This window comes from Colletotrichum higginsianum, chromosome 3 (genome assembly GCF_001672515.1).
Source record: "Colletotrichum higginsianum IMI 349063 chromosome 3, whole genome shotgun sequence".
Classification (NCBI taxonomy): Eukaryota; Fungi; Ascomycota; class Sordariomycetes; order Glomerellales; family Glomerellaceae; genus Colletotrichum; species Colletotrichum higginsianum.
Window position 1 is genome coordinate 2,296,610 of NC_030956.1, and position 26,777 is coordinate 2,323,386.

The 26,777-nt window shown below is 56.2% G+C and overlaps 8 protein-coding genes across 8 annotated transcripts; 5 read left to right on the forward strand and 3 right to left on the reverse strand.

Moving 5' to 3' along the window:
* Window positions 1-652: 652 nt before the first annotated feature.
* CH63R_04242 (uncharacterized protein) lies at window positions 653-1,108 on the forward strand (the record flags this gene model as incomplete). Its single annotated transcript, XM_018299217.1, has 2 exons — window positions 653-758; window positions 858-1,108. The coding sequence occupies 2 exons, from the start codon at window positions 653-655 to the stop codon at window positions 1,106-1,108; spliced, it is 357 nt and encodes a 118-aa protein (XP_018160463.1).
* A 367-nt stretch (window positions 1,109-1,475) lies between these two features.
* On the reverse strand, window positions 1,476-4,087 carry CH63R_04243 (WD repeat domain-containing protein; the record flags this gene model as incomplete). Its single annotated transcript, XM_018299218.1, has 3 exons — window positions 1,476-1,626; window positions 1,694-3,897; window positions 3,956-4,087. The coding sequence occupies 3 exons, from the start codon at window positions 4,085-4,087 to the stop codon at window positions 1,476-1,478; spliced, it is 2,487 nt and encodes an 828-aa protein (XP_018160464.1).
* Window positions 4,088-4,632: 545 nt separating this feature from the next.
* CH63R_04244 (Ubiquitin-related modifier 1) lies at window positions 4,633-5,390 on the forward strand (the record flags this gene model as incomplete). Its single annotated transcript, XM_018299219.1, has 3 exons — window positions 4,633-4,688; window positions 4,900-5,064; window positions 5,273-5,390. The coding sequence occupies 3 exons, from the start codon at window positions 4,633-4,635 to the stop codon at window positions 5,388-5,390; spliced, it is 339 nt and encodes a 112-aa protein (XP_018160465.1).
* A 3,944-nt stretch (window positions 5,391-9,334) lies between these two features.
* On the reverse strand, window positions 9,335-11,259 carry CH63R_04245 (Major facilitator superfamily transporter; the record flags this gene model as incomplete). Its single annotated transcript, XM_018299220.1, has 6 exons — window positions 9,335-9,423; window positions 9,494-9,718; window positions 9,847-10,410; window positions 10,471-10,603; window positions 10,659-10,853; window positions 10,915-11,259. The coding sequence occupies 6 exons, from the start codon at window positions 11,257-11,259 to the stop codon at window positions 9,335-9,337; spliced, it is 1,551 nt and encodes a 516-aa protein (XP_018160466.1).
* A 1,088-nt stretch (window positions 11,260-12,347) lies between these two features.
* On the forward strand, window positions 12,348-13,982 carry CH63R_04246 (Cytochrome P450; the record flags this gene model as incomplete). Its single annotated transcript, XM_018299221.1, has 4 exons — window positions 12,348-12,989; window positions 13,066-13,446; window positions 13,530-13,729; window positions 13,868-13,982. 4 exons carry the CDS (start codon window positions 12,348-12,350, stop codon window positions 13,980-13,982), a joined length of 1,338 nt encoding a protein of 445 aa, XP_018160467.1.
* A 2,280-nt stretch (window positions 13,983-16,262) lies between these two features.
* Window positions 16,263-18,199, forward strand: CH63R_04247 (Pyoverdine/dityrosine biosynthesis protein; the record flags this gene model as incomplete). The annotated part of the gene is made up of 4 exons (XM_018299222.1): window positions 16,263-16,989; window positions 17,044-17,483; window positions 17,563-17,630; window positions 17,701-18,199. 4 exons carry the CDS (start codon window positions 16,263-16,265, stop codon window positions 18,197-18,199), a joined length of 1,734 nt encoding a protein of 577 aa, XP_018160468.1.
* A 1,082-nt stretch (window positions 18,200-19,281) lies between these two features.
* CH63R_04248 (DJ-1/PfpI family protein) lies at window positions 19,282-20,323 on the forward strand (the record flags this gene model as incomplete). The annotated part of the gene is made up of 3 exons (XM_018299223.1): window positions 19,282-19,405; window positions 19,468-19,709; window positions 19,850-20,323. The coding sequence occupies 3 exons, from the start codon at window positions 19,282-19,284 to the stop codon at window positions 20,321-20,323; spliced, it is 840 nt and encodes a 279-aa protein (XP_018160469.1).
* Window positions 20,324-24,286: 3,963 nt separating this feature from the next.
* Window positions 24,287-25,983, reverse strand: CH63R_04249 (C2H2 transcription factor; the record flags this gene model as incomplete). The annotated part of the gene is made up of 5 exons (XM_018299224.1): window positions 24,287-24,736; window positions 24,800-24,973; window positions 25,028-25,081; window positions 25,132-25,305; window positions 25,357-25,983. 5 exons carry the CDS (start codon window positions 25,981-25,983, stop codon window positions 24,287-24,289), a joined length of 1,479 nt encoding a protein of 492 aa, XP_018160470.1.
* Between the last annotated feature and the right edge of the window lie 794 nt (window positions 25,984-26,777).

Here is a 26,777-nt window from a genome sequence, read left to right on the forward strand (position 1 = left end):
CGGCCGCCGGCTGGAGTGCATGACTGGCCTAGGGGATGTTGGAATTGGGGCAACCAATCAGTGGTGAAATTTGGTACAGGGCGGGGGACACTGGGCGTGCTGGAGGTGTTCGCTGTGAATTGGCCGACCCGCCTTTTGTTCTGCTGGCAAGTGTGGACACTGCCGTGGATCCCCCCCGACAGCGCCTCCTTCCACACCTCACGCGGATCGGTCGGTGTCGGTTGGCATTTGTCGCGCGTGCGGGCCCCCCATTTCTCTGATAAGATTCCCGCGCGAACCGTCTCGGGGCGAAAGTTTGGCTCCTCCTCCTGCTTCCATAAACACGGCAGAAAACACCACCCACCCCGGGCTTCTCCTTGTCGACGGCATTTACGTACGAGCAATCGGAGGGAGATTTTGGATTAGACTTTCCCTGGCGACGTACATTTCCTCATTTCTTTCCTCCACGAAGAGAACGATAGACTTGGCACACGCAAGTTCCTCTTCGTCTCCCCTTTTCCACGCATGTGCTTGTGACGTGCGGGCGAGCGAATCCGTCTACTGAGCAATTTCTCTCTCGAACCACCGGTCGAAAATTGCAATCTGAGCGGCGAATCCCCAATTAAGACAGACGCGACATTCAACCACCACCCTCAGCGAATAGTCAACGAAAATGTCGGCCCTTCAGTCCTTCAGCAAGTGGCTGCACCTGAAGCAGTACCAGATCGAAGTCACCTTCAGTGTCTACATCTTCACGCCCCTGGAAAAGTTCATCTTTTGTACGTTTGCATGCTCTCTGGAGACTATCGCCGCCAGACCCCCGTCTTGGTTGTCGCTGGATGAACTCGGAAGAACCTGGCTAACTCTTCTCCCCTCAGACACCGTCCTCTTCCTCCTCAGCAGCTTGACCATCATCGCGACCGTCCTCTACCTGCCCCAGCACATCGCCTTCCTCATGAGCCGCGCCTGGTTCTACATGCACGGCGACCCGATCGACGCCGTCGTCGAAGCCGTGGTTGACGCTGTTGAGGTCACAAAGGCCGCTGTCGAGAGCGTGCTGACGGCCGGGTCGACCACGACTGCCGCGGCCCTGGCACAGGAGACTGTCGAGCTCGTCAAGGAGCTGTAGGGTGGCTTCCCTCTCCTCTCCTCTCGCTGTCCCGTATGTGGAATGTGAGACGGGACGATGGTAATGTACTGGATGACAAAACAAGGACAAAAGGGAGGAATGGGTGGTTTTAATAGCGACACGCTTGGCGGGCGTCCGATGAAGAGCTCGAAGGGCGTTGTGCGGAGGCTGTCGTGCCGTGTGTTTCTTCTTCTTTACTTCCGGCGCGGGCGTTCGTGTTGATTTGCCCCTTTCTTGGTTCGGCTTGGGTGGCCTGGACGAAGATACATGTATGTAAAACTCGTGCGCATGCGCGATGCATGTCTAATCATACCCTCATACATAAAGACTCAATGGAAAGCCCTCCCATCTACGGGAGGACATGAATTCATTCGACCGTGGTTTCGGACGCTCCCAGTCTGGTGAAGCTGTATATCCTCAGGGAACTATCCTCGCCGGCGATGGCCAGTTCGTCTGTGTCGTTACTATCACTTGACGGACGCCAGGCGAGCTGGGCAACTGGCTTGGGTAGGCACAGGCTGTGAAGAGTGGTCAGCTAAATTTCTAAGGCATGGTTAAATGCAAATGGGGGGGCGGGGGGCTCACTGTGACGCCAGCTGGACCGTCCCAGCCGACTGGAAGGTCTCGGGGGCCAAGGTACAAAGTGAGATCTTGCCAGACTCGGTGCCCACGGCGAGGACGAGCTCGCCCCCGGCACTCTGTCTACCGAGGAAGTCGACGGCCGTGACAGGCCCGTCGAAGGCGATGCTAGACGCCAGGGCGAACTCTGTCTCGCCGCCCTCCTGGGTCTTGGCTACCCAGACCTTGGCGTTCTTGTCACGTCCCGCCGTGACGAAGACCCTCACGCCCGTGGAGGGGGCCCACGCGGCATCCAGGATCATGCGGGTATGGCCTTTGGGATTGGACTGGAGAAGCTGGTACTGCGAGTGCTCCCGCTCGTCCCGCTCGAAGACGGCCCACTGCCTGTCTCGTCCGACGCTCAGCAGGAACCTGTCGTCCGGCGAGAAGCGCAGCCTCGTGGCTGTCAGGGAGTGCGCCGTCAGGGGCGGCCTGACCTCGGTCCACCGCTCCGTCTCGAAGATGCGGATGACGGCGTGGTTCAGCGAACTGGCCTTGCAGGCGCTGGCGATCAGCTTGCCGTCGTGGCTCGCGGCCAGGCAGGAGATCTCGTAGCCGTGGCCGTAGAGCTTCTCCGTCTCGGGCCAGAGGGTATGCCGCGATAGCGACTCCTCAAAGGGCGGGTGGTCGATGTCGAGCATGGACTTTCGCACGATGGTGGCCGGGTCAACGGCCTCGCGGTCGTATTGGCTGTCGGCCTCGACTTCTTGGTCGTCGTCGACAGCATCGATGGCCTTATTGGAGAGACCCAGGACGGGCATGTTGGCGCCATCGGGCATGGACTCGGCCGGCGCGTCCGTCTCGATCCCGCCGAGGGTCCGCAACATCTGCGCCACGGCGCGCGGCTCGCTGAAGACGCGCATGAGCTTTTCGTCGGCGCCCGAGACGAACTGCGAGGCGCCGAGGGTATCGATGCAGTTCAGGTCGTAGCCGTGGATCTGGGGGCGGGACATTTCGTGCCACGAGCGGGCAGCGGTGGCGGCGTCGCCGCGCTTCCAGCAAGCGTGGAGGCGAGTGGTCTGGTCGGAGCTCGTCGACATGAGGTAGTCCCCGTCGCGCGACCAGGCGATGCCCGTGACGGTTCTGGTGTGGCCAGTCACGGCGATGGCGGGCCGCCACTCGTCTCGCTCATCGCTGTAGACCCAACGGCGCCAGCTTCCGGTTCGGCCGAGGCAGACGACAGACTTGCCGTCGGGGGCCCAAAGGCCCGTCCAGAAGCCGCCGATGCTGCCCGTCGCCGTCGTCGCACCCTTTTCTCGGCTGATCTCGCCAAGCCTGGCCATGCTGACCCAGATGCCAGACGTGGCGTCGGCCTCCCACATGGCGAGAGAGTTGTCCGCGGATGTCGACAGCAGCTGGAGCTTGCCGTTCCGCGTGAACCACTTTGCGCTGTAGATCCAGTCCTCATGGCCCAGGAGGAGGGCCTCGAATGTGACGGAAAAGTCTTTGCCGGCCGACTGAAGCCGATGAGCCTTGTTCGAAGGGGACTTGCCGGGAAGGTAGGCACCACTTAAGGGGTCCGAGCCCTCTGCGGCGAGCGACGGCAAGTCCTTGCCTAAGTGAAGACGCCAAAGACGGACGTACTTATCCTGACTCGCTGAAGCGAGCAGCAGATCGCTGTTCGGCTCGGTGTTCTCCCAGGTGAAGTCAAGGGACCGGATCCAGCCTTCGTGGCCCGATAGCGTGGCCTGGAGCTTGAAGTCTAGCGTCTCTTCAGCGGTGGCGACAAATATCTGAATAAACGTCTTGGTTCCCGCCGCCGCCAGAACGAAGACATCCTCGGCCTCATCAAGTGCCGTAAGGGCCAGGCATAGAGGGAAGTATCTAGGGCTGGTCTTGATGGTCTGACGCAACTGCAGCTGGCCTCTGGTGAGCTGCCAGATCTTGATGGTCGCGTCGGCAGCCCCTGAGGCCAGGAGGACCTGCTTGGATGATCTTTTTGATTGGAGAATCGCTATGCAGTTCACAGGCGCCATGTGGTCATGGATTGTCTGTACGCACTCGGCCTGGTTGGTCTTAGGGTCCAGGGACCAGACTCTAAGGGTCTGGTCATCGGAGCCGCTGACGAGGAGTTTGCGGTCCTCACCGTCCACTTGGGGGAGGAACTTTACCGCTTTGACGACCTCCTTGTGCCCACTAAGAAGTGCGGTAATTCCTTCATCATTTTTTGACTACAGACTCTCGTCAGTACGAGTACTGTAAAGGTGACACACTGGATAGAGGGCTCACAGATGGCGCCCACAAGGCGATGTTGGAGTCGGCGCCAAAGGCAAGGAGACCACACGGGCTCCAGTCAGCAACAGCGGTCTGTCTATTGGCTCCTGTAGACAGGTACTCGATGGATGGCTGGGCGGCCGTCATATTGTCCCTTGTCGTCGCGGTTCTTATTTTATTTTGTTTCGTCGACGGAGTGACTCTGAGGGTTGACACAATACGGCTACGTGATTGGCTCCCCGGCGATAGTCGAGAGGTGAAGTTGAAATTTTCTTGGTGGGGTGCACTTGGGCGGCGGTCCTGGCTTACACCAAAAGTTACAGCGAGCTACAGCAACGTCAGGACGCAAAGCCGAGTGGACAAGCCGCCGCGCCGTTTGCTCCACAGGCTCCTAGGGCCTCGAGGACAGGCCAAACGTTCCAGCGCCTGTTCGCTATTAAGCTCAGGCCCTGACCTGACGGACTCTTCTCTCCACAATCCCTATCATCTGTGCCGTGCATTACATTCGTCACTTGTTCCCTACATCAGTCCGTGCCTTAGACCTGACAAGCAAACAAACTCAATTGCGATTACGTCTCATATAATTCTTCGCTTATTCTCCGACAACCTGCACTGCTGCCGGCACGTTGTACTTGGGTCAAATATATTATTTTTCAGGTCTCGCAAAAGAAACGTAAAGGAAAGCAAAAGAAATGGCTGCAGACGCTGCAGATGCGGGGGAAAAGATCTCCATCGTTGTCGAATTCTCGTGAGTCGCACTCTCGCCTCACTTGCCCCTCCTTCTTCTCTGCATGTGGTGCCTTCTTCTGCTCAAGATCCATTTCCTGGCTTCGAACTGAGACTCATCCCATACGGACTGACGGAGACGTTCGAAAGTGGGCTCACTCATGTTGGCACATATGCATGTTATGATGGGCTAGATACAGGATGTGGTCATGCTGACATGGCTCTTTCTACAGCGGCGGCCTGGAGATGCTCTTCTCTGATCAGCGGCGCCATGCTCTCTCCATCCCGGCGGTGAACAAGGACGGCAAGCCCGCAACGATTGCTTTTCTCATCGACTATCTCTGCGAGAACACGATGAAGGATTCGAGGAAGGAGCTTTTCGTCCTCGATGGTCACCTGTACGTCTCGAAGCGGCATCGTCATACACGCCGCCCCGATCCTCTTCATTTCGGCGGCATCACTCTTCTCCTTTCCTATCCTCACCCCGACCCCGCCCTCGACCTTGCTCGCATGAGTGCATCGCCACTCTTTCCACTCTCTTACAGGATCTACTTACCTTTAACTCTTGCAGAGTCATTAAATGCAACGCTAACGCGGCCACCATAGTCGACCTGGTATCCTTGCTCTCATCAACGACGCAGACTGGGAACTCGAGGGGGAGGAGGCGTACGAGGTCCAAAGCGGTGACAACATCCTTTTCGTCTCGACGCTTCATGGAGGTTAGAGAGAGACTGGGAGACCGAGAAGGGGGAGGGGCGTGGGCAAGATTCGAGCCAATGGCACATCGACATGCTTGGGCCCTGCAAGGGGTTGCGGCCGTATCTTTGGGTCCCTGGAACTGGCAAGATGCATCCCCAGGGAGGCGGCGCGGATAGAACGACGTTGAAACTTAGACGCCCTCCCCCACCCCATCTCCCCACTCTCCTCTTGCAGCCGCATCGCATCGCATTTGCCTCGACTAGTCTGCGGCCGTAGCCTACCACTCGGCCGACGGGGGGACGCACGCCGTGCTTCCGACCGCTGAGTCTCTTCTTCTCTCTGAGCCTGTGTGCTTTGCGTGCTACAGATACACCATAGCCCTGCGTCCGTTGCCATGCCGCCAGCAACGCGATGAAACGCCCCGGCAGATACCTCCCCTGGTCCCCGCAACCCTGCAACTACCAACGCCTTGCCTGCCACATGTCTCTTAGTCGCATCGTGGCGGCAGCTTCTTCACCCCTCGTGTTCCCCTTGCTCCTTCGCTCTCTAGGAACCCCGGTTGCCCTCGCGTCGTCTTGTCGTCGTCGTCCTATGTCCCGATGCAACGTCCATCGTGGCATCGCGCGCGGGATGGGCCTCCGGGAAGCCTGTCAACGTCGCATACCCTGTCGCGCGCGACGTTGGACCCGATGGGATGGCGTTGCGTTGGCGGATTATCAACCACTTTTGGCGCCACTCGAGGCGGTCAAGGGGGTTCATGTCCTGTCGTCCTCTATGTGTTTGCGGCCGAGATGACGGAGAGAAAGAGATTGGATCAGCGGACCTCATCTGTAGTGTACAAGCGCCAGCGGTAGTCCACTGCTGCACCGTAACGGGAAATGAAATGCTCTCCATGCTCACCTGAAAACGAGGCCATCACCAATGCTACCATTGAACTGAGCAGCCAAGCAGCCGCGAGCCCCGGGGGGGATGGAGATTACAGGTACACTCTAGGCTCTATCTCCCCCGACGCGCGCACGTACGACGAGGCGGTGAAGAAATAAGGGGACCTCGTCATGATGATCGATGGTGTGCATTTGCAGCAGGGTCGCTTGCTGCAGCCCTTTTTTTTTTTTTTGGGTATTCGCGTCAATGTCCTTCCTTGCTGCTGGCCGCTGCGCCGTATATCTCTCGTTATGCTGCAGGAAGAAGCAAATCCGGAAAGACGCCAAATGCCGCCGTCCCCACGCCCCCTCCCCTCGCCGTCCGTATAGGGTGACAGCGAGCCAGGTCGAAAAGGAAGGAAGGGAGAGAGATAGGGAGAGGGCGCTTCTAGAAGGCCAGCTCGCGGATGCACACCCGCCTCAAAGACCCCCACACACATGGCATTCTCAAATGCTATGCTCAAAATGGATTATGATGTTATCCCTGTCCTCGCGTTCGCGACTGGCGTTTACGGTATTCCAAATGCAAGCGGGAGACGTCACCCGTCCCGTTTGCAGAGCGCATTTGTTCCCAGCCGACGAAATCTTCTTTGCATGGCAGGACAAAACGGAAATGGCAACATCGACTGAGACTAGACCCTCCGTTTTCTCCAAAGGGCGTCGAATCTTTGTGCTCCTCTTCTCTGCTTTGCTCACTGCTTCTGGCAGCACACTTGGCGTTTTAGATCCTGCTGGCGGCTGGCGTGCCTGGGTTCGCTGTGAGACCCGGGGGGGGGACTCGCTTTTGGGGAAGCCGTGGGTAAACGTACGTTGGAGAGGAATATCATGTGGCGAGGTGTTCGAGGGTCAGACATGGGGAGGTATGATCCGATTAGGCGTGTTACACGGTTCCTGTTTGCTGAGCGATCCACCCCATTGTCGTCGGACATCGCCAGAACCGCTAGAATGACATGAAATGGCCGAGACGGGGTGTACCAAAGACGAGAGGATTGAGGACCTAGTGCGAGGTAAAGTTAATGTAGTTTATATTCTGACTGTCTGCGTTCTTCGTGTGACGGGATGCGGACTGTCTATTCTGTTTTGCTATGCTGAGATGGGCGTATCATTTTTCCACACCCCACGAACTCGACCCAGAGACAAAAACACTAAATAGGTATATACAAGAGAGTGTGGTAACTAAAAACGTTAACAGAATTTCGATTCGATCACCTTAACTGTCCATGTGACAGTTTGTCGGACGGCCAGGTTAGTTGAGCCCTGGGACCAAAGACCGGGCATGGCCCTTTGTGGTTTACACTACATACTGTTACGACTGTACTACTGAAGGGAGACACACGTCGGCATGGACTGGCTGTGTCGCTACAGTTATGTATGCAGTTCAAAGCGCGACGGTCAACTCGTTTTGAACCCGTCAGATGTGTCCTATCCGAGTGAGATGCATTGTACCTGTGGTAAAGTAGTAAGGTTTCGTCAACAGGACTGTGTCAACTGCTGGCTAGGCTGTGTCCGGCTTTTCCTCAGTCGCTCAGATCGTCGAAGCAGAAACAAGCACTTGCAGAAATACTGGCTTTCATCTTGATTGAGTAGCACATCACTTCAACATGTCTAAGCGCTCCATCAGCATGTATGGCTGTTACCTCCGGCCGTGGTGGAGCCGAACACGCCGTTCGGCGCCGGCGTTAGCCCCGGTTGTCGATCGAGCCGGCCGCCGCCAGCTCAAGCCGAGTATATTGCCAGAATGACCAATTCACATAACCACAATTTACAGTACTTCGGTTTGCGGTCTTGCGGCCCAACAACTTCTTGCTGCCTGGAGCATCTGCTTTTGATGGGAAAGTGGTGGGTATGTCAATCTAGGGGTCGGGTAAGCGGAGCCCGAGCGGGAATGCCGATATTTGGCGCGGGACTGCAGCAAGAACGAAGTCGAGAGTGGAAGGAACCCATTTGTAGTGACGTCCCTCCACCCCCCTTCCATGCTCACGTGTATGAATGGAAGCTATGGGAACTCCGTCCCAGCTGCCCGGAGTTTCCGGTTTCTAGTCTCTTCGAACTGTTAGCACCGTACGAGATAGGGCTATTAGATGGTCGAAGCAGGGCTTGGCCACGAAGCATGGCCCATAACAAGCCGAGAGAAGGCCAACTGCACTGACCTGGACCGGTGCCGAAGAGTCTTTGGGGGCAATTGCCAGAGTTGCGGAAGAAAAGAAAAGGGCTAGTCGGGCCCAGTGCCCAAAGACACTCAACTCAGTCTTGTCCGCGGATGAGCGCCGTGACCACGGAGCCTAAACAAATAGGGGCAAGAAGGTTTAGTGCAGTTTTGCGTCTCATTGGATAGTAAAACGGTCAGATGCAACAAACAAGTCTTCCATCTCCTTGTTATTAACGGACTGATTATCCGCAATTGCACTTAACATTTAAACAGAAAATTGACAGGTTGGTTAGTATGATCGAAGTAGATTACCCAGTTTCATGACTCAAAATAGCGGGATGTCAGCATATATTGGGAGGGAAAGTTTATTATATTGAGCTTCTGTAAGTCTTCGTTCACAATCCATGTCCTCTTTGGAGATGCACTGTACAGGGATGGCTGAGATGTGGCCAGTGAGCAGCTGATTCGAAGGCAAGTTCCCAAAATGGAAAGCTCTCCCCAAATTCGGCAGTTAGAGTTTGGTGGTATGTGAGCTGCCATCGATCCCCGGACAGAGATTGGTCCCGATGGCGCGGTATGAAGACCAGAACACAATATGTCTTCGACCGACAGCTTGGGATAGAAGAAGCGAGCTCGCTTGTGGATCGACCTCACCGGTCAAGGCCTTCGCACTCAAGCTGCTGCGGCTTTTGTATCAATGGGACGCTCAGATGACCGGGCTATGACATACACCTCAGCCGGCTTATGTCTCGCTTTATCTCATGTACCGTCGCTGTCCGTTCCGAAATAATCACGTGTAAACATTAGACAATACCAATATCTATGTCGAACTCTCAAGTCCGAAAGCATGCACCCACTGAAACTCCTCTAATGCAAGTCATGACGTCGTAAAAGAACTTATTTCTGCCCCGCTGGCTTCGCGGCTGCCATCGCTGCCATTCTTGCCTTACGAGCCGCTCTCCATCCGGGAGACTTGATGCGTAGCACTGTCACAAACGCCGAGTCAGCAAACAAGGTCACAAAGGGCAATACCCATGGATTTTGCGGAAAACATACCCATGACTGCTGAACCCACAAGGACCAGGTCCAAAAGCGCCAGCCCAGTGAAGCACCACCCGCTGCCCATCTTGGTGACGAGCGACGGGATAACGAGGGCGGCGATGGCGGCACCGGGGTTCCGGAGCATGTTGCCGAGCGCGAAGGCGCCAGCAGCCTGCTGGGCTACACACTCGGTCAGGAAGGCGGTCGTGGCCACAAACACCCAGTTCATGCCGAAGCCGGCTAAGGTCGCACAACGTCAGTCCTGTAGTCTCGCAAAGTTTGTAGAAAGACCAAAAGAACCCGAAAACAAAACAAAAAGAAGAGGAAAAAGGGCGATTTTGCCGAAAGATAGGGCGGGCATGACTCACTCAGAAACGTGGCGACGAGGACGGCCGCGGGGTGCAGTGAGGCGTCGACGAACCACCCGTACATGACGCATCCGCCGGCGCAAACGAGGACGCCCCATATTTGGTCTGCGAGCCTGTTCTCGGGGTCGACGTGGTTGTCCGGGGACGCCTTGACGGCGCGGGCACGACGCCAGTCGGAGAATCGCCCCCCAGCCATGGAGCCGACGATCATGGCGACGCCGACGGCGAGGAAACCGGCTCCTACTCCCGCGCTGGACCAGTTGTAGCGGGTGGCGAGCTCGGTGGGTAGCTGGACGGCGATGGCGAAGTATGTCGAGTAGAGCATGGCCGTGTTGAAGGTCACGATGCCGATGGGGGGGTAGCTGAAGAGGCGCCAGTAGCCGAGCAGAGTTGGCTTGGGAGGGGGAGGGCCTCTTTCCGACTCAGGGGCCAGGGACGAGGAGAGCTTGGGCGGGAAGAGGATGAAGCCGGACTCGGCATAGAGCTTGCCGCTCCCCACCCTGGCACGCAGAGTCTCCGGCAGCATCAGAATGATGACAACCCAGAGAACAAAGCCGGCAATGGCTATTTTGACGCTGTTAGCTAACGGAGAGTTTGGCAAGGGTTATGCATGGGAGCGCTCACCGAGGAAACCAAAGATCCAGCGCCACGAGGCGATTGTCAACGCTCCTCCTATTACAGGACCCAACACCGGTCCCAGCTGGGGGCCAAGCAGGAAGATGCTCATTGCAAATGCTCTCTCCTTGGGCGGAGTCACCTAAGAAGAATAGTTAGTGCGCGGTCGGGCGGTGAAGCTGTCAAGTGTCACTCACATCTGCAACAGTACCCGCGCCCATGGACACCACAGCCGCGGACCCAAAGGCCTGCACGATCCGCAAGAAGACGAGAGCGCCGTAGTTGGCCGGAACCACGGCCAGGAGAATGTTGGCCACGATGTAGATGGAGATGGAGATGATGTACAGTGGTCTTCTGCCCTTCCAATCGGCGAAACTCGCCCAGAACAACGGCTATCTCACGAGAACCAGTCAGTGTCTGACTCCATCCCGGATCAGAAAATTTAGCACTTACACCGACAGCGAACGTCAGCATGAAGACGGACACAGTGACATTGATGGCGGTTGCGCTGGCGTGAAACTCCTGCTCCAGAACAGGTAGGGCCGGCAGGTAGATGTTGCCGGCCAAGGGACCGAAACAGCCGGCAACGGTGACAACGATGAGGATGAAGCGTCTCCGCCACGGCGAGAATGCCGAGTATGCGGGCGGGGCACCGGCCTTCTTCTCGGGGTCGGAGGTGGGTCCTGTCGGAGGTGGTGGGGCACTGGTGACGGCAGTGATCGGGACGCCTTGCGAGGACATTGTGGAGTCCTTGATGGGCGTCGCCGTGCCGGATGTGGATGGGCTGGAGTCAGCCATCTTTGTGGAAAATTCAAGCAAAAACTAAAGATGCCCAGGAAGTTTGCTTGCAAGAAGAAGAGACCAAGGAGGAGTGGAATACAAGCAGGGCAAAGCGGTAAGAAAGAAAGTCTGAGGATGCCGGGTAAGATGAAGCAACACAGCTCCGGTAATTGCTGTCGCTAGTGGTCGAGACGGCCAAAAGGTAATGAGCCAGATGGGACTCGTAATTATGGAATGATTCGGCCTTCATTTAATAGCACCCTGGCCTTTGACTTGACAGGATCCAACCCCGGCAACTACCTAGTCGTGGAGTGGGATCCCGCTTGGAGGGCAGCGGCAGCCTGTCACTCTCTGGAAGGCGGCTGTGTGCGGGGGACTAAGGGGGGCAGAGAGACCCCGCTGAAGGACCTAGTAAAGTAGGTAGGTGTCTACTCACCTTGGCATGTACCGGTACCTCTGGGTCCACTTACACCACTCGCGCCAACCACGTTAGGAAAATCGATGGAATCTCATCAAACTCTCTTTCCTGCTCTTTCCTGCTCCTCCCTCACTGCAAACAATCCTCGCACCAAGATCCGCTTAGCGGCCCATGGATTTCCACGCCGACGCCCTCGTTCTGCGTCTTGTCCGGTGCGACTAGCGATGCGGCCGTTCGTACAGCCTGCAGGCCGTGCGACACGCCAACGTCGACATGCACAGACGCCGCGCTGCCTCAAAGACCAGTCCAACACATGCGGGCTATTTTCAGCAAAACAGCAAAACAGCAAAGCCTCGTCCGCCGGACTGGATTCTAATCCCGTCTTTTGGGCCGCCCTCGTGCATGTCATATCATCTTTAGGCGTCAGAAATATTGCTACCTTAACTTTGGGTAGGGCTGAGAAGAAGAGCCCAAGAAGAAAACGGCGTCGGATCCGTTCCGTTCGATGGTCTCAAATCTCGTACCCATGTAAGTGCTACCACCGTTGCTTCTTCTTCTTCTTCTCTTCTTCTACTTCAAGCTTTTTTTCATGTCTCTCTCGGGACTCTGGACCCTCAAACATATAATTAACCTCCCTAGTTTTACTATCCAAGTCTTTCCTCACATAATAGGCGTCTAACTATCCAAGATGCTGCTGTTTCTGCTCAAGGTCTTTCTTCTCGCGGCGCTGTTAGTCGGCGCCGTCTACTACTTCTTTTTGCTGCCCCCAAAATACCCGCAAAACATCCCGGCAATCCCCTTCTGGGTTACTCTCATACCTTTCTTCAAAGACGTCGACCAGTCAGACATTTTCCGCGACTACATCGACCAGCCGCTGCGGACCCACGGGGCAGTCAAGATCTTCTTTGGCGCCCAGTGGAATGTTCTGGTCCATCGGCCATCGTACCTGGTTGAGATATTCAGAGACGAGGACCTCTACGAAAAGAGCGGCAACCAGAAGAAGATTCCTCACAGCGTCCTGGCCGAGTTCCTCGGTAGGCACCCGCAAACCCGCCACCTCCTTGCGCGAGAATCCTTGCTGACCTCGAAACCAGGCGACAACGTCATTTCCGCGAGAGGCGACGTGTGGAAGAACTACCGCGCAGTCATCAAGCCCGGCCTCCAACGGAACGTCGACGTAGACGTGATCGAGAACAATGCCGTCGGTCTTTGTCGCCTCCTCCGCGAATCCCAACAGCGGGCGGGGCGAGGCGGCGTCGCTGTGCAGGACCTGCTGCAGCGGTATTCCGTCTCCAACTTCACCGAGGCCGTCCTTGGCACCACGCTCCATGTAAGTCGCCCTTCAGCCCCCATCCCATGGTAACACGAGCCTAGCAAGGGTCCCGGTCTGACCGCAGGCAATTTAGGCACTCGACCGGGCTGATGCTCCTATCAATCTCCTCCAGACGGCGGTCAAGAAAGAGATCTTCAAGCCAATCTTTATGAGCTTTCCCTTTCTCGACCGCCTGCCTCTCAAGTCTCGCTTGGCGGCGAGGCGCACTGTGGGCCTTTTCAAGAACGAGCTCAAACGAGGGCTGCAGGCGAGCCACTACCTTCACAAGCCTGCGGAGAAGGCATCCTTGTCGGACCCGTCGGACATGTTGGGCAAGCGAATGCTTGACGCGCGAGCCTCGGGCCAGTGGGATGAGAAGCAGCTCCTCGACAACCTCACGGTGGCCTTCGTGGCTGGCCAGGAGAACCCGCAGCTGGCCATGATATCGAGCCTGTATCTGTTGGCAAAGCATCCAGTAAGTCCCGGTTGTGGCGGCCAGGCCCGCGCCGTCTTACGAAGGCGAGTCCTCGTGCTGACCGGTGTGTGTTCTGCGTGCAGGAGGCGCAAGAGGCTTTGCGCCAAGAAATCATTTCCAAGGGTGCCAAGTCTGCAGCAGATCTGGCCAAAGAGGACATGCCGTATCTTACCTCCCTCATCTACGAGTGCCTGCGGCTGTTCCCTCCCATTGGCCAATTGATCAACAGGAAGGCGGCGGAAACTGCAGTTCTGGGCGGCGACGTCGTCATCCCGAAGGGAACGTACGTCGGGTATCACTGCTATTCCACGAACCGGTGCCCAGTTGCTTGGGGCCCGACGGCTAACAAGTTCGATCCCGGTCGGTCCGTCTCACTTTCCCCCTTCCCGATTCTCCTAGTTCATTGAGCTCACGTTCGCAGGTGGGGTTGCTCCTCGGAGGCAATCCAACAAAACTACCGACGCCGCCGAGCGAGGGGCGAGTGGATCAGTTTTCACGGTGGTGAGGAAAAGAGTCATGTTCTCTTGTCGTCCTGATGGCGGATGCTGACCGGTGGTAGGCAAGCGTGCATGTCTTGGCGAGAAATTTGCCATGCTGGAAATTAGAAGCACACTGATCCAACTGGTCAGCGAGTTCTCCTTCACGCTGGACCCGACGTGGATTGACCGCAAGACTCCGGTAAGTAAACTCACTGCCCCTTGTTATGTCCCCGGGTGCCGCGATTCCCACTTTTTGGCAAGCACTGACGAGTGTTTCTCGCGTTTTCTTCCAGGCTGGGCCCCTCTATCCTCGGGCGCTCCGGCTAGTTTTCACAGAGCGGGAAAAGGGCGCTGCATGGTAAAGGAACCCAAAAGATCTACGCTGTCGGTTTCGCGTAGATTGAGTTTGATTGGCTTTCCAGGAGTTTAGATAGGGTTCTGGGGATGATAATCATAAGATATCTTAGCTAATAAGAGACGTGCTTTCCGATGAACAAGGACCCATACTTTCCGCCCGCTACAAGACCCCTGCCTGTCCATGTTCTCCACAAAAGTACCTCTGCACGACCAGGGGTCAAGCTTCTAAATTCATTAATCGATCAGACGGCCGGCAACCAACGGAAGCGCTTCGTGCATACCCAGACAGCCATCCACGATCCTACAATTCCACGCAGGCCATGTTTCCCCCGTCCGATGCAGCCGCGACGCAGCCGCATCCCGCGCCAAGCAAGCCACGCCATCGCCACAGCCAACGAATCCCGCTACGGCACCTTGCGGGATCTCGACTGGACCGGCGTGGATAAGATATGCACGCATTCGTCCGGGTGCGGGTGCGGGTGCGGGCAACTCTGGCTCAGAGGACGAGCGAAGACGGTAGCTTTGCAAGATGGATCGAGACGGCCGCAAGTGAGTGGGAGCGCATCGGAACCCCGCCGGCGAGGAGGTCCGAACGGGACCACAACCCTGCGCCCCTTTGATAGTCGACAAGAATGACAGCCAAGCTAAGAGGATTTTGGGGACCGGGACCGAGCTGGAAGGTTGGCGTAGCTAGCGCGAGGCCGCATGGTTGGCCTTTAAGGTAGCGGGGGGGCTTTGCTCCAGAGGTGATCTTAATGGCGTGATGCTGATGGGATTGTCAGTCGCATGAGCAACGAGCCTGGGTCGCCTACCTATTATTACCGCTTGTGCTAGTGTCTATTCTACCTACCTAGGTGTACCCAATGTAGTCGGGACCATCTATCCAGCCTTTATTAAGGGGCCAACGGCTGATGACAACAGCAAAGACGAGGTACCTTCAAGCCCGCCGTCCCCCACATCCCACGGACACGGGCCATGAAGGGCGAGGACAGGGACGGGGACGAGGAGGACGAGAAGGAAGAAGGAGGCTGACAATGAGATGAACGCCTTCCTTCTTGTGCAGCCCGGGGCCGTACAGTACCTGTACAATGGGTCAATGGCTCTGTGCAACCCTGGTCCCAGCTCTAGCGGAGACGGCAGGACCTGAATATATTGTGTCCCGAATGAACTCGCGAGCGTACCTAGGAAATCCCACCCCCCCTGGACGCTCGCTCGCACGTCCACGCTTTTCCTGCAAGCACTGCGCAGGCAGACATCATGTATATGCCCCTTCTAAGCCCCGCGCCGGCGCCGGCGCCGTACCTGTACCACGATCCTTGTTGTGTATTTTTTCCCTTTTTCCCTCTCTTCGCGCTCTTTCCGAGTCGGGCGAAGCTGCGATGCCAGGGTTCTTGGTGATCCTACATGCACCCACCACCACCTCTGCATCACCTGTGGACTGAGCATGAGGCTTTCCACCTGCACTTCCTCTGCTAACCATCTGAACTTTTGTTTTCTGTCGGCCACCACTTGTTGCTGCCCTCCCCCTCTCGTTTAGCTGTACAAAGATATTTTTGTTTGCGTTTACGTTTCCGCCGACGATAGTCGTCTGCGCTTAGGCGGCGCGACACTCCGGCGCCTCACTCGCAACTCCTCCTAGTCGCACCGCCAGCATCTCACAGCCCGCCTCGGGTTTCTTGGAATGGGAGAAGCCTCAACTACACGAACATCGTGCCACCTACCTCCACACCTGAGCCAATCCCATCAGGCAAACCACCCGGGGAAGACATCTAGAAGTGTTGGTGTGTTCTAGTCCTGTTCAACAATCCCGTCTGGTTTATAATCCCCAACGAGAGACCTCCAGGCTCGCTCTCTCCCCTTTCTCTCTCTCTCTCTCTCTATTCCAACCTTACAACCTCAGTATCACCAAAGCATAATTCCTTTAATCATTATTTACTACTTCCCTTATATCTTCAGAGGAAAAATTGCATAATCTTTACTATGGAATTCTCAAACGACGGGAACTCCATCTTTCACCGCTTCCAGGCCGCCTTCGTCCACGACGGACAAGGGCAGCTCCTGTACTGCAGCGGGCCGCAAAAGGGCACGGTACACGAGCACTGGGACTCAATCAGCCGGTGTCTTCCCAGCCAAGTCCGGACGGCAATGGGCGAGAGACAACAGGTCGGGTCCGTGGACCTGGACGGAGCCCTCCGGGGCTCGAGGCTCTACGAGAGACAGCGATTCGGCGCCTGTCCCACGGGCATTATCCTCAACGCCGCGGCTCAGAACAGCAACGCCCTCAGCGTACAATTCGAGGAGTTCTTTGCCGAACTACTCCTCGACCAAGCAGACTTTGCCATCCGCGGCCCCGAGCTAATGGCATCGCCGTCCAGCGAATCCCTGGCCGCTACCGAACAGATCGTCAACCTGTTTGACAGCTTCCTCAGGTACCAGGGGAAGGACGACCAGTGGGAGGCCAGCGGCAGAGTCTACTTCACAGACCGCGTCCGTCACTTCACCTCGCAAAACGCCAGGATCGATTTTTGCTTGCCAGCGTTCCCCTGCAAATCGTCCAACACCAACAAGGTCCTCGGCAAAGCCCCTGATCGCGGAGAACAGCTTGCTCTCGAGCGCCTGCACGGTTTCGTGGAGGCTATCGAGAAGATCTATCCGCCGGGTGCCAAGATGTGGATCATCAGTGACGGCCACGTCTTCAGTGATTGCAGTGAGTCTACTTGACATTTCGCTGTTGGCGTGTGAGGTTACTAACACCGCCCAGTCGGAGTCGATGATGCCGATGTCGACACATACGGCGAGCAGCTGAAGGAGATGAACCGTGCCGTCGGCGTCAGCAGAGGAAACACCGACCGCGTCGGCTTTCGATCGCTCGTCGACCTCTTTGAGCTGAACGAGGCAAAGTCGCAGCACAAACTCTCCGAGCTCCAGAGCCGGCTCGACATCCCCAACATTGACCACCACGTCGAGACCAGGTTGACGGTCGAGGCCGAGCTCTGCAGACAGATCCTCATGGCCGGCTGTCAGCCCCAGGAGTCGGCGGTGCGTGCCCAGATCAAGTCGCAGAACGCGGCGATCCTGGCTTTGTACCGCGGCTTCTCGCGGTTCATGCTCGAGGACCTCGAGCTGCACCCCTTTACACAGAAAATGACCCGCAGCCAGAGGAAGAAATTGTCAACCAAGGTGGCTTTCGAGATGATTATGGTACGCTATACCTGCACCAATGAGATTTTGCGGCACGTCCGTTTTCGACCACGGATGAGAACGCTAACATGTGGTGTAGAGGAACCAATCATATTCCAATCTTGTCGAATTGCTCCTCCCCAACTACGTCCGCCTTTCTATTCATGCGTAAGCACCGCCCTCTATGCAATCAATGTCATGTTGGCAGTTGAGACAAACGTCTGACAAACTATTCCAGCCACAACAACGCCGGACCCAAGTTCGGCATTCAACTCTTCGACCCCGCCGTCGTCCGCGCCGTCGAGGGCCTCTCGCCCGACGGCACGCCGATGACCTCCCGAGACCTGCTCCACATTCCCACGCCGTGGCACAACTGCCTCGTCGAGGTCCAAGGCAGCCCTTACCTCCTTGTGACCAAGGCCAGCGTGCCACGGGAGGCGGTTTCGTTGGGCGCCGTGACAGTAGAGATTTCAACCAAGAACGCACCCTGCTTTGTTCTACGGCCAAAAAAGGGCGGCGTTGCCACCGTCGACAACAGAGAGGAAAAGAAGAAGTCAGCCCCACTGTTGGTCATTGAGGAGAAGCCCACGCCGGCTTTGATACAGAGCCCCGTTCAGAGGCCGAAGGCGCCCAAGAGCCAGGGACGGTTCGACTGGGCTCGGAGGCTGGCCGCCTTCCCTGTCTTATGCTGGCTGGGGGTGGTGTTCTACCACCGGGTTGTTGAGGCATTTGTTTGAGGTCGGGCAATGGATATAATGTAATGCTGCATCGTGGGAGTTTTCCTTTGCATGGGTCTTTTTGTTCTGTCCTGAGACGGACAATAAGGGGAAGGGCGCACATGGGGCGTTTTGTAGACCTTCCAACAATGTCTAATCTTCAATTAATTGGATATCAATTCAATCCGTCCGAAGTATTTGCTCGTCCTTCGCAGTTGACCCTGTCCCCGTAGCCCCATTCAACATTCAATTTGTGAAAGTCACTATACTTTCCCGTGCAGGTGGCTCCAAGGGGACCTTTTTGAGCAAGTTACCCAGACCGGTAATGTTCTCAAACGAGCGCGCCAAGAATCCCCCCCCCCCCCCCCACAAGCGCCGCTGAGCGATCCCTCCTCGCCCAACAACGACATCCCACATCGAGATACGTAGCCAAGTCGGTCCCGTGTTCCTCTTGAGATCGCACAGGTACACAACATCCATTGAAAACACTGGAGAAAACTCATGATGGAGAGGTGTCATGCTTGACTCTAAATACCATGTATAATATGCTTTTGTAAAAACGCAGTACCATGGAAATGTCCAACCTAACAATCATCCCGTCGACCAACTTCTGCAGCAGACTCTATCGAATCTTGATCGGAGAGGTTTGAGAAGATCAGAAGGTATTTGCAAATCACACCCAACCGGAAAGGTAACATCCCCTAGTCATCAACGGGCCGGTCTATCGAAATCCACGAGACGGATTGATTAAGGGTCCAATCAGCCGCCCCGCGCGACACCGATCCAAATTGTATACTTTTCGATACGCCGACAGACGGGAAAAGGCGTCCGGGTGCCGCGTGCGCACGCAGGAGGGGGGAGGGGAAGATCAAAGCTCGTCCCTGGGATTTCATTACTGTAAAATATGGAGCCAAGGACATTGAGTGTGGGAGACAACAATTGGCCGCACTGATATATAAGACGGCCCAAACTCTCCCGCCCCCCTTTCCTCTTGGATCCTATTCGAGTCGTGGCCCGACATCAATCTCCTCCATACGCCATCCGGACCCGAGACCGTCGCGTATGTCAACAGGTCGCCGAAAGCCCTGCCCACCCCTCACAGAATGCATCTCGACTCCCGCACACCGCCCCGGCGGTATCTCGCCCTGATCAGCGTCCTACTGGCCTTCCTGTCGACGATGGTTGCCGCACAGAATGGAACCGAGACCGCGCCCACGGTCCGGCAGTGTACGTCGTGAACCATCCCTCTTGCGCGAGCTCCAGTTCCCCTGACGAGTAGAATTCTCAAGGCATCCCGCGACCCACGACGACGACCGGCGTGCCGCCTCCGGGGCCCACGCCAGCCCTCCCGAAGAACTTTGGCATGGTCATCCACCGGGCGTACGAGATGCTCGACGTCTTCGGCCCGCTCGAGGCCCTGGGTGTGCTGGCGAGGATCCACCAGCTGAACCTGTACCTGATCGCGGAGACTATGGACCCGGTAACGGTTGAGCCGGGGTCCGCCGCCATGAATTCCAAGAACTCGAGTTTCGTAAGTCGAGGAAAGCCCCTTTTTCCCCTTTCCTTGCTGGAGTCTCCGATTCGGTTCCTTCCCGTCACGGAGCGTCGACTTCCGTGTCCTCTTTCATGTGCGTGTGTGTCTGTGCTGACACCCGCCACCACAAAATAAAGTTCCCCGTCATCCTGCCGACGCACACCTACGAGACGGCGCCTGAGGACATTGAGGTCCTCATCATCCCCGGCGGCCTCTGGACGCGGTCGCCAAACATCGGCCCGGCCATCTCGTACATAAAGACGACGTACCCGCGCCTGCGGTACCTCATCTCCGTCTGCACGGGCGCCTCGGTCGTGGCGCGGGCCGGCGTGCTCGACGGCCGGCGCGCGACGACGAACAAGGCCTCGTGGGCGAGCACCATCGTCCACGGTCCCCGCACCGAGTGGGTGGCCAAGGCGCGCTGGGTCGTCGACGGCAACGTGTGGTCGTCGTCGGGCGTGTCGGCCGGCATCGACGCGACGCTCGCGTTCGTCGAGGCCGTGTACGGCGCCGAGAACGCAACGTACGTCGCCGACATGATGGAGTACGACTGGCACCGCGACTCGACCTGGGACCCGTTCGCCGAGAGGTTCAACGTCACCGACGCCTGAGCGGCGGGGGAGGGGGGAAGGATCCTGTGGGAACCCGGACTTGTCTAGGTTTTCCTGCCGAGGGGTATGCCCGAAAGACGATTTCAATTTGACATGGGGAGTCGCAGTGTTGTATGTCGTTTTGCTCTAGCGGCTTTTTTAAGCGGGGAACTCTACTTATGAGGCGTAATCCTGGCAGTGCATCGGAAATATTTGATGCTTATGACTTACGTACTTGTTTGTGTGTCTCAGATGGGCATAGTTTTACAAGGTGAAATGGCTCAGATGGTGTAGGTGAGATGATGAGTACACAGAAAGCCAGCATGTAGACGAGAGCTGCGTCCTCCCTGGCGCGGACGTATATCACGATGCAACGGGTTGATGGAGTGGCCGATGAAATCTGTAACATTTCCCAAAGAAGCCGACATTTCCTGAAAACCGCGTACATCAAGCCATGCGTGGCTGCAAATCCTGCAATGGTTCACAAAGAAGACCTGCTGGCCGGACAGGTTCGGTCGGATAGTCCCGGGCGGTGACCCCGCTTCTTTTATCGAACCGGCGCCGGGCGGGGCCGATGATCGTCCGGAGCGGAAACTCTGCCAGGTGTACCCAGTCCATAGGGCAGTCAACCTCACACTACCATCGCACCGCAGCTGGCTGCTGCACAAAGCACCTCGGTTCCTGGGTAGCATGCTTCGTTAACAGAAACAGGCAAGACACTGCCCGACCAACCCCCTTAAAACTGGAAAGAGAGCAGTCTATTTGATATGATTTACGGCTGAGAGATACTACTGGGTATTGAACACGACTTTGATGCAGCCACCATGACTCTGCGCAACGGATCAGATCCGATGGCCGGTATGTTGCAATTATGTAGTCCTGCGTGTGCCTTTGCTGTGACACTTCACTCTGCTTCTGAATCCCAGTAGTCGCGCAGTCGCACACGGTTTTGACGAGACAAGCGGAATGGACCCATCCCACCTCAAAAAGTCATGATTTGGCATCTCCAGACTTCCATGCTTCCACGCTCCTCGTCCGCACGCCCCCCTCCCCCGGAACAGCACGGATCATCAACCGCTTCACAGCCGACAGGGGCCGTCCGATTTAGCTCAAACTCAAAACCGTCCCAAGTCCCGCGAGAACCCTTAGATTACACACCCCCTGCCCTGCCCTGACCGGCCCAAGCACTCAAGAGAGTTTGGCCCGGACGGGCGCTCCCGCCTGCAACGGTGCCGTATCGGACGGGCATGGTTGGAAATAAAGAACAGAACAGAAGCCACCACCCCCATTCCCTTTTTTCCCCCTAGACGTTTGGAAAGCTCGCCGGTTCGGGTTGCATTATTCAGCACTTGGGACGACATGCCAACTCGTTCGTATGCCGAGTCTCCCTCGACAAACCGACTTACACCAGCATACCCGAACAGACGCCATCGACAGATTTTCGGCAGCTTGCATCGGGTCGTCGATGGCTACTGCCGGGACCGGCATACGAAACGCCGGATGGCCGGTCCCGTAACCCAGAGAAGTCCCGGATTCAAAAACCGCTCTTCATTTTTCCGGTCCACTCCCGCACGGTGCCCCCCCCCCTCCCCCCTCTTCCAAGGCACGTGGGAGATGAAGGAAAACAAGAGTAACGCGCCGAGACCAGAAAGAACTTCGGGTGTTGGCTACACAATACGACAACAATCATGCGACGACGGGAAGGGGGGGGGGGGTTCAGGGTACAAGAGATTTCTTTTTACAGGGGGAAAAAAAAAACCTCCGACTCAAATCGCACCGGGCATGGGCCGTCGCCGAAGCACACATGATCCGCCCGTCCGGGGACTCCCGTATCCTTCCCGGGACTGTGACGCCACCTCAGCCCTTGCCGACCAACAGGAGCGGCTCGGTCGCATCACCACCGTCGCCTGTTTGTGAGACGATTTGTTCATCTCAAGTTGTTCACTGCAACCTTTTCCCACTGTCCTATTCATCCGCTCCCACGACCCCTATTTCTCCCACTATTGCTTTGCCGGCGAGCCCCGGCGCGGCAGTTGGGAGGGGGAGGGGGATTGGGGTGTCACTTCCGTGCCGCGTGGGGAAGGGACTGCCCCCTTCGGGGAATACGACTGGTAAGCCCCCCCTCCCCTGTCTCTGTTTAATCCCCCGGACGCAACCATTCGGACATTTTCGGACACGCACCGCTGATGAGCATCATTATGGTATCACCCATCTCCTTCCCCCCTTCGCGACTGGAAATTACGCCTTGGAACTAGCCATGTACGTGGGGGACTCGTACGCAGGTGGAGGGCCTGCTTTAGATACATACTACAGCGACGTATCGACGTCTATTCTTCTTTCGCGCCCCCCTCCTCTTTTCCTCCCACGCCCCCTTGCTATTCCCTTTCCCCTTACTGTTCACCCTCATCGAATCACTCGCCCTCGGATACGGCATCTTGCATCCAGGGGAACCAGCAGTCGCGCTCCCGCTGCATGAGACTAAGTTGGCAGGCACTCGCCCATGAGAAGAGGAAGGTTAGAAAGGGGGGGGGGGGGGGGGGGGAGCATCTTCAAAGCCACGCCCGCGCTGGATTCCTTCACCGCGCAATGTTGTCGGCATGTACCCCGAACGTGCAGACCGCTTCTTTACCACCAAAATCAGATGGGAGAGAAGAGGGTGGCGCCTGCCTCCCGCGTCCGCGCTTGTGTCCACCTCTGCCCATCTCAGTGTGCGGTCTGGCGCAATCTTCCGCGCCTTGCATCGGTAAAGGGCCCAGGTGTCTTTCTACGAATCAATGACCACCGCTGTAGCCCGTCCGCTGTCCAGAAACTCCGGACTGCCTGTCGTGGGGATTGACGAAATCCTATATCTGGCCATTGGCAGACGAGACAGTCGATCTCATAGAGTCTCTCCGACCGGGCTCCCCGTCCAGCTACCAGGACAACACGACACTTGGGCGAGACATGCAGTACAGCCTGCATTTTGGAGTAAGAGAGAGAGAGAGAGAGAGAAGGAACCCAGTCCTGGTTGAGAGGCAGAGCCGGACCGGGATCATGGCGCCGCGCCTTGGAAAGTAACAGCGAATCATGCATGCAGGCAGGCAGCTTTTTGGTGTCAATAATCCATAATCCTTATACGCTACGTTAAGCATCCACCGAAGCAAGGGGTGCATGATACCTGGGATCCTTCCTATCGGCCCAGTCCAATGTCGTCGCCCTGAGGGGGAAAAAAACCCGCAATACCCAACGCTTGAGTCCCAATTCCCTCGCGTCGCCACGCGCTTGCCCATCGATTCCCAACACAAGCCCAGGGTATCTGTAGAGTCTAGCAACTCCAATGTAAGGCTGTCAATATCCTTTCCCCCTACCGTAAGTCTGTCCCAAATTGCACGCCCTTGATACCTGTGTGGTTGTCTGGAAACTCCCATGAAGTCCATTCGTTTCCCATCCGCCCCCAACAATGCCTGTAATATATCGTCCTTCATCCTAAGCATCCAACCAAATCAACACTTGTGTAAACGATATGTTTTCACCCGCATCGGAGTTTCCAGCCCGAATGGGGTTGAGAATGAAATGAAACCGCTCAACAGTCAATACCTCTTCGTACACTCTCCTTAGATAAAACTACAACCCTGATTCCACCGTTGATGGCGAAAACGAAGCACAAAACGGGCAAAGGAAAAGAAAAACGACAAACGACGCAAACCAAAACTAAAAACAGAACAAGGGCAAAACGTTTAAAGTTTTCAGACAGCCACCTCGACCCAGAAATTATCTCGAAACATTACGTTTTTTCCCAGACCATATTCTCATGCGCCATTTTCGTTCTTTCGAGTCGCTTCTTCCAGTGTTTGCTGGTGTAAAGGTGCAACGGGGGAAGTCGAGACTCTGCTTTTCTTTACTCCGTGCCGTTCCTGTAATACCCACCTTATATGAAAGGTTTTCGTATATTCGTACTGAAGACTTTGACGCATGTCCGCTCGGTCCTTCGTTTCCGCTCGATCTTTAGTACATCGCGTGGGTTGACTGCTGGTACATGCGGTCACGGTAAGCAACAGGGATGCCGTCGTATCTAGGGCTGCTGGCGCTCGAGGACTGGTCCATGTCTGTATCGTAAACCTCGTAGCTTTGTTGATGGTGCTGCTGCTGTTGCTGCTGCTGCATGTACTGCTCTGGTGGGGGTAGTCGCTTCGAGCTGTAGGCTGCTAGGCTGGAAGGTCCAGGAACGCGCTTAACAGGGTATGATGAAGGCGCCGTCCTAGACTTGGAGCCACGGTTGCTCACTCTGCGGTCCTTGCCACGGCCCTTGATGCCCTTGTTGCTGTTCTTGTAGAGGTTGGCAAAGTACCAGTACATCTCTCTTTGGTCATCGGACAGGGCGTCGATATCGGAAATGGAAACAATCCAGTCAGTCATCTCCATCAGAGTCTTCTCGTGGTATTTGTTTTGATGGTTCTGCAAACCGCGGTGTTAGTTTAGGTGATGCTTTGTGCAATAGTATGGCATGTAGGTAGGTACCTTGAGATTTCCTCTCTGGGTGAACATCTTGTTGCAGTCATCCAACTTGCAGACGAATGGTTTTGCGTTTGTGTGCGTCGCCATGTGCGTCTGGAGGTTGCCACGCTGCGCAAAAACCTTGCTGCACTGTTCGCATCGGAAAGGCTTCTCGCCAGTGTGGCGACGCATGTGAGTCTATCCATTGGTCAGTCTAGTCCACATCATGACTAGATGTAGATGGATGCTTACCTTGAGGTTGCCCGGCTGGGAGAAAGTGCGTCCACAACGAGGCCAATTGCATTGCTAGAAACTGTCAGTGTCTCCTAGAACAATAATAGACAAGGTCAACCTACGTATGGCTTCTCGCCGGTGTGGGCACGCCTGTGAGTGTCCAAGTGGGTGCTCTGGTAGAAGCTCTTGCCACAGCCATCGATGGTGCAGACGTAGCGCTTGGGCTTAGGGGTATCCGTGGACTCCGTGGCCGCCGGCGCAGGTGTTGGAACAGAAGTGACTGGGCCAGCTTCCGGCTTTTCAGAAATCAGCAATTGTAACTGCCAGAATTTGTCGTTCAGACTTACCTTGGGCGACCTGGGCTCTGGCTTAACAAGCTGCTCAATTTCTGGGACACCCTTAACGATGTCCTCCGAGTCCCGTCTCTTCTGAATAGCCTTCATAAGAGTATCGATGGCAGTAGTGAAGTTTACAGGTTCGGCGCTAGTGGGCTTATTGAATTTGATGTCTTTGGTGTTGAGCGGGTGGGGTGTCTTGGGGTTGCTCATTTTCGTCTCGCTGCGGGTGGAAGGGCTGCTGTGTCGGTCGTTCTGGGACGATGGGCTTTCTTGGGGGTACGAGCTAGCACGAGGGATATCATGCTCTGGAGCGGCAACGGGCATGACCGGCCGCTCCTGATGTGCCGGGAGTCTGAAAGGCATGTTCATGTTGGTCGGAGGCGAATCGTACTGGGCATAGGCGAAGTGATTCTGACTTGTGCAATGACCCATTGCCGGCATTGGTGTCATGTTGTACTGAGGTGCGACCATGTATTGAGGGGCCATGATGGCGCCGTTCATGGGAGCAGATGTTGCTGCTCTGGATTCGTACGGTACGAAGGTCGAGTTGTCCATCATGGCGTACCCATGGCCAGTAGGCTGCTGTTGCCAGCGGCCCCAAGCCTGGGGCGTGGCTGTCTGTTCCGTCAGGGCCATTGGGACGAGGCCAAGATGATGATGTAGTGGCAGCGATGGGTTTTGTGAGCAAAAAGAAATCAAGAAGAGGCCGACGTTGAAACTCTGTGGCTTCTACTCCTGGGTTAAGGCGAGAAAGGATGAGGCGTGTACAAGATTGGGCAGAAAGAAGCGGATGGACCAGAGGATTGATCAATGGGGAGACGAGGGTTTATGATCTTTTCTTGATGGTGAGAAAGAAACGAGGACGGAGGCAGTTGTAGGCTTGGGGAGACTCGAGAATGTATAAGATCCGAGGGGAAAGGGTGGATGTGCTACCGGGGTTGGATCCTTGGAGACAATCGACGGGATTGGGTGCCGGAGATATCAGCAAGACTAAATATATGTGCGTTCAGAACAAGACCAGCATGAACCAGAGAGTGGGTTAGTGAGAAGAAAAAAGAAGGGTTGATGGCCAGGACCAGAACATGGAGAGTGCAGTGGAAATCATGGACCCCCACCAGGACGAGCAAGAGCGCATCCATAAAAGCCGGGGTAAAAGTGAGCGGGTCAAGTCCCGGTCAACCGCGGACGGGGATAAGACCCAGCTTGCCAGGGGGGGGGGGGGGGGGGGGGGTGAGAAAGGGCGTGGGACGAGGCGTTATACTTGTACCCTACAACTGAGGTCAGAGGCAGGTTTATGTCTCTCATCTTCTAGCTAGGTACTGATAGTCACCCCTCATAGATGATGGAGGCGGCGGCGGCTGCGATGGCAGCGACTACGAACAGTATTCAGGTTGGGAAGGGATCACCATTTAGGTGATGGAGGGAAACGG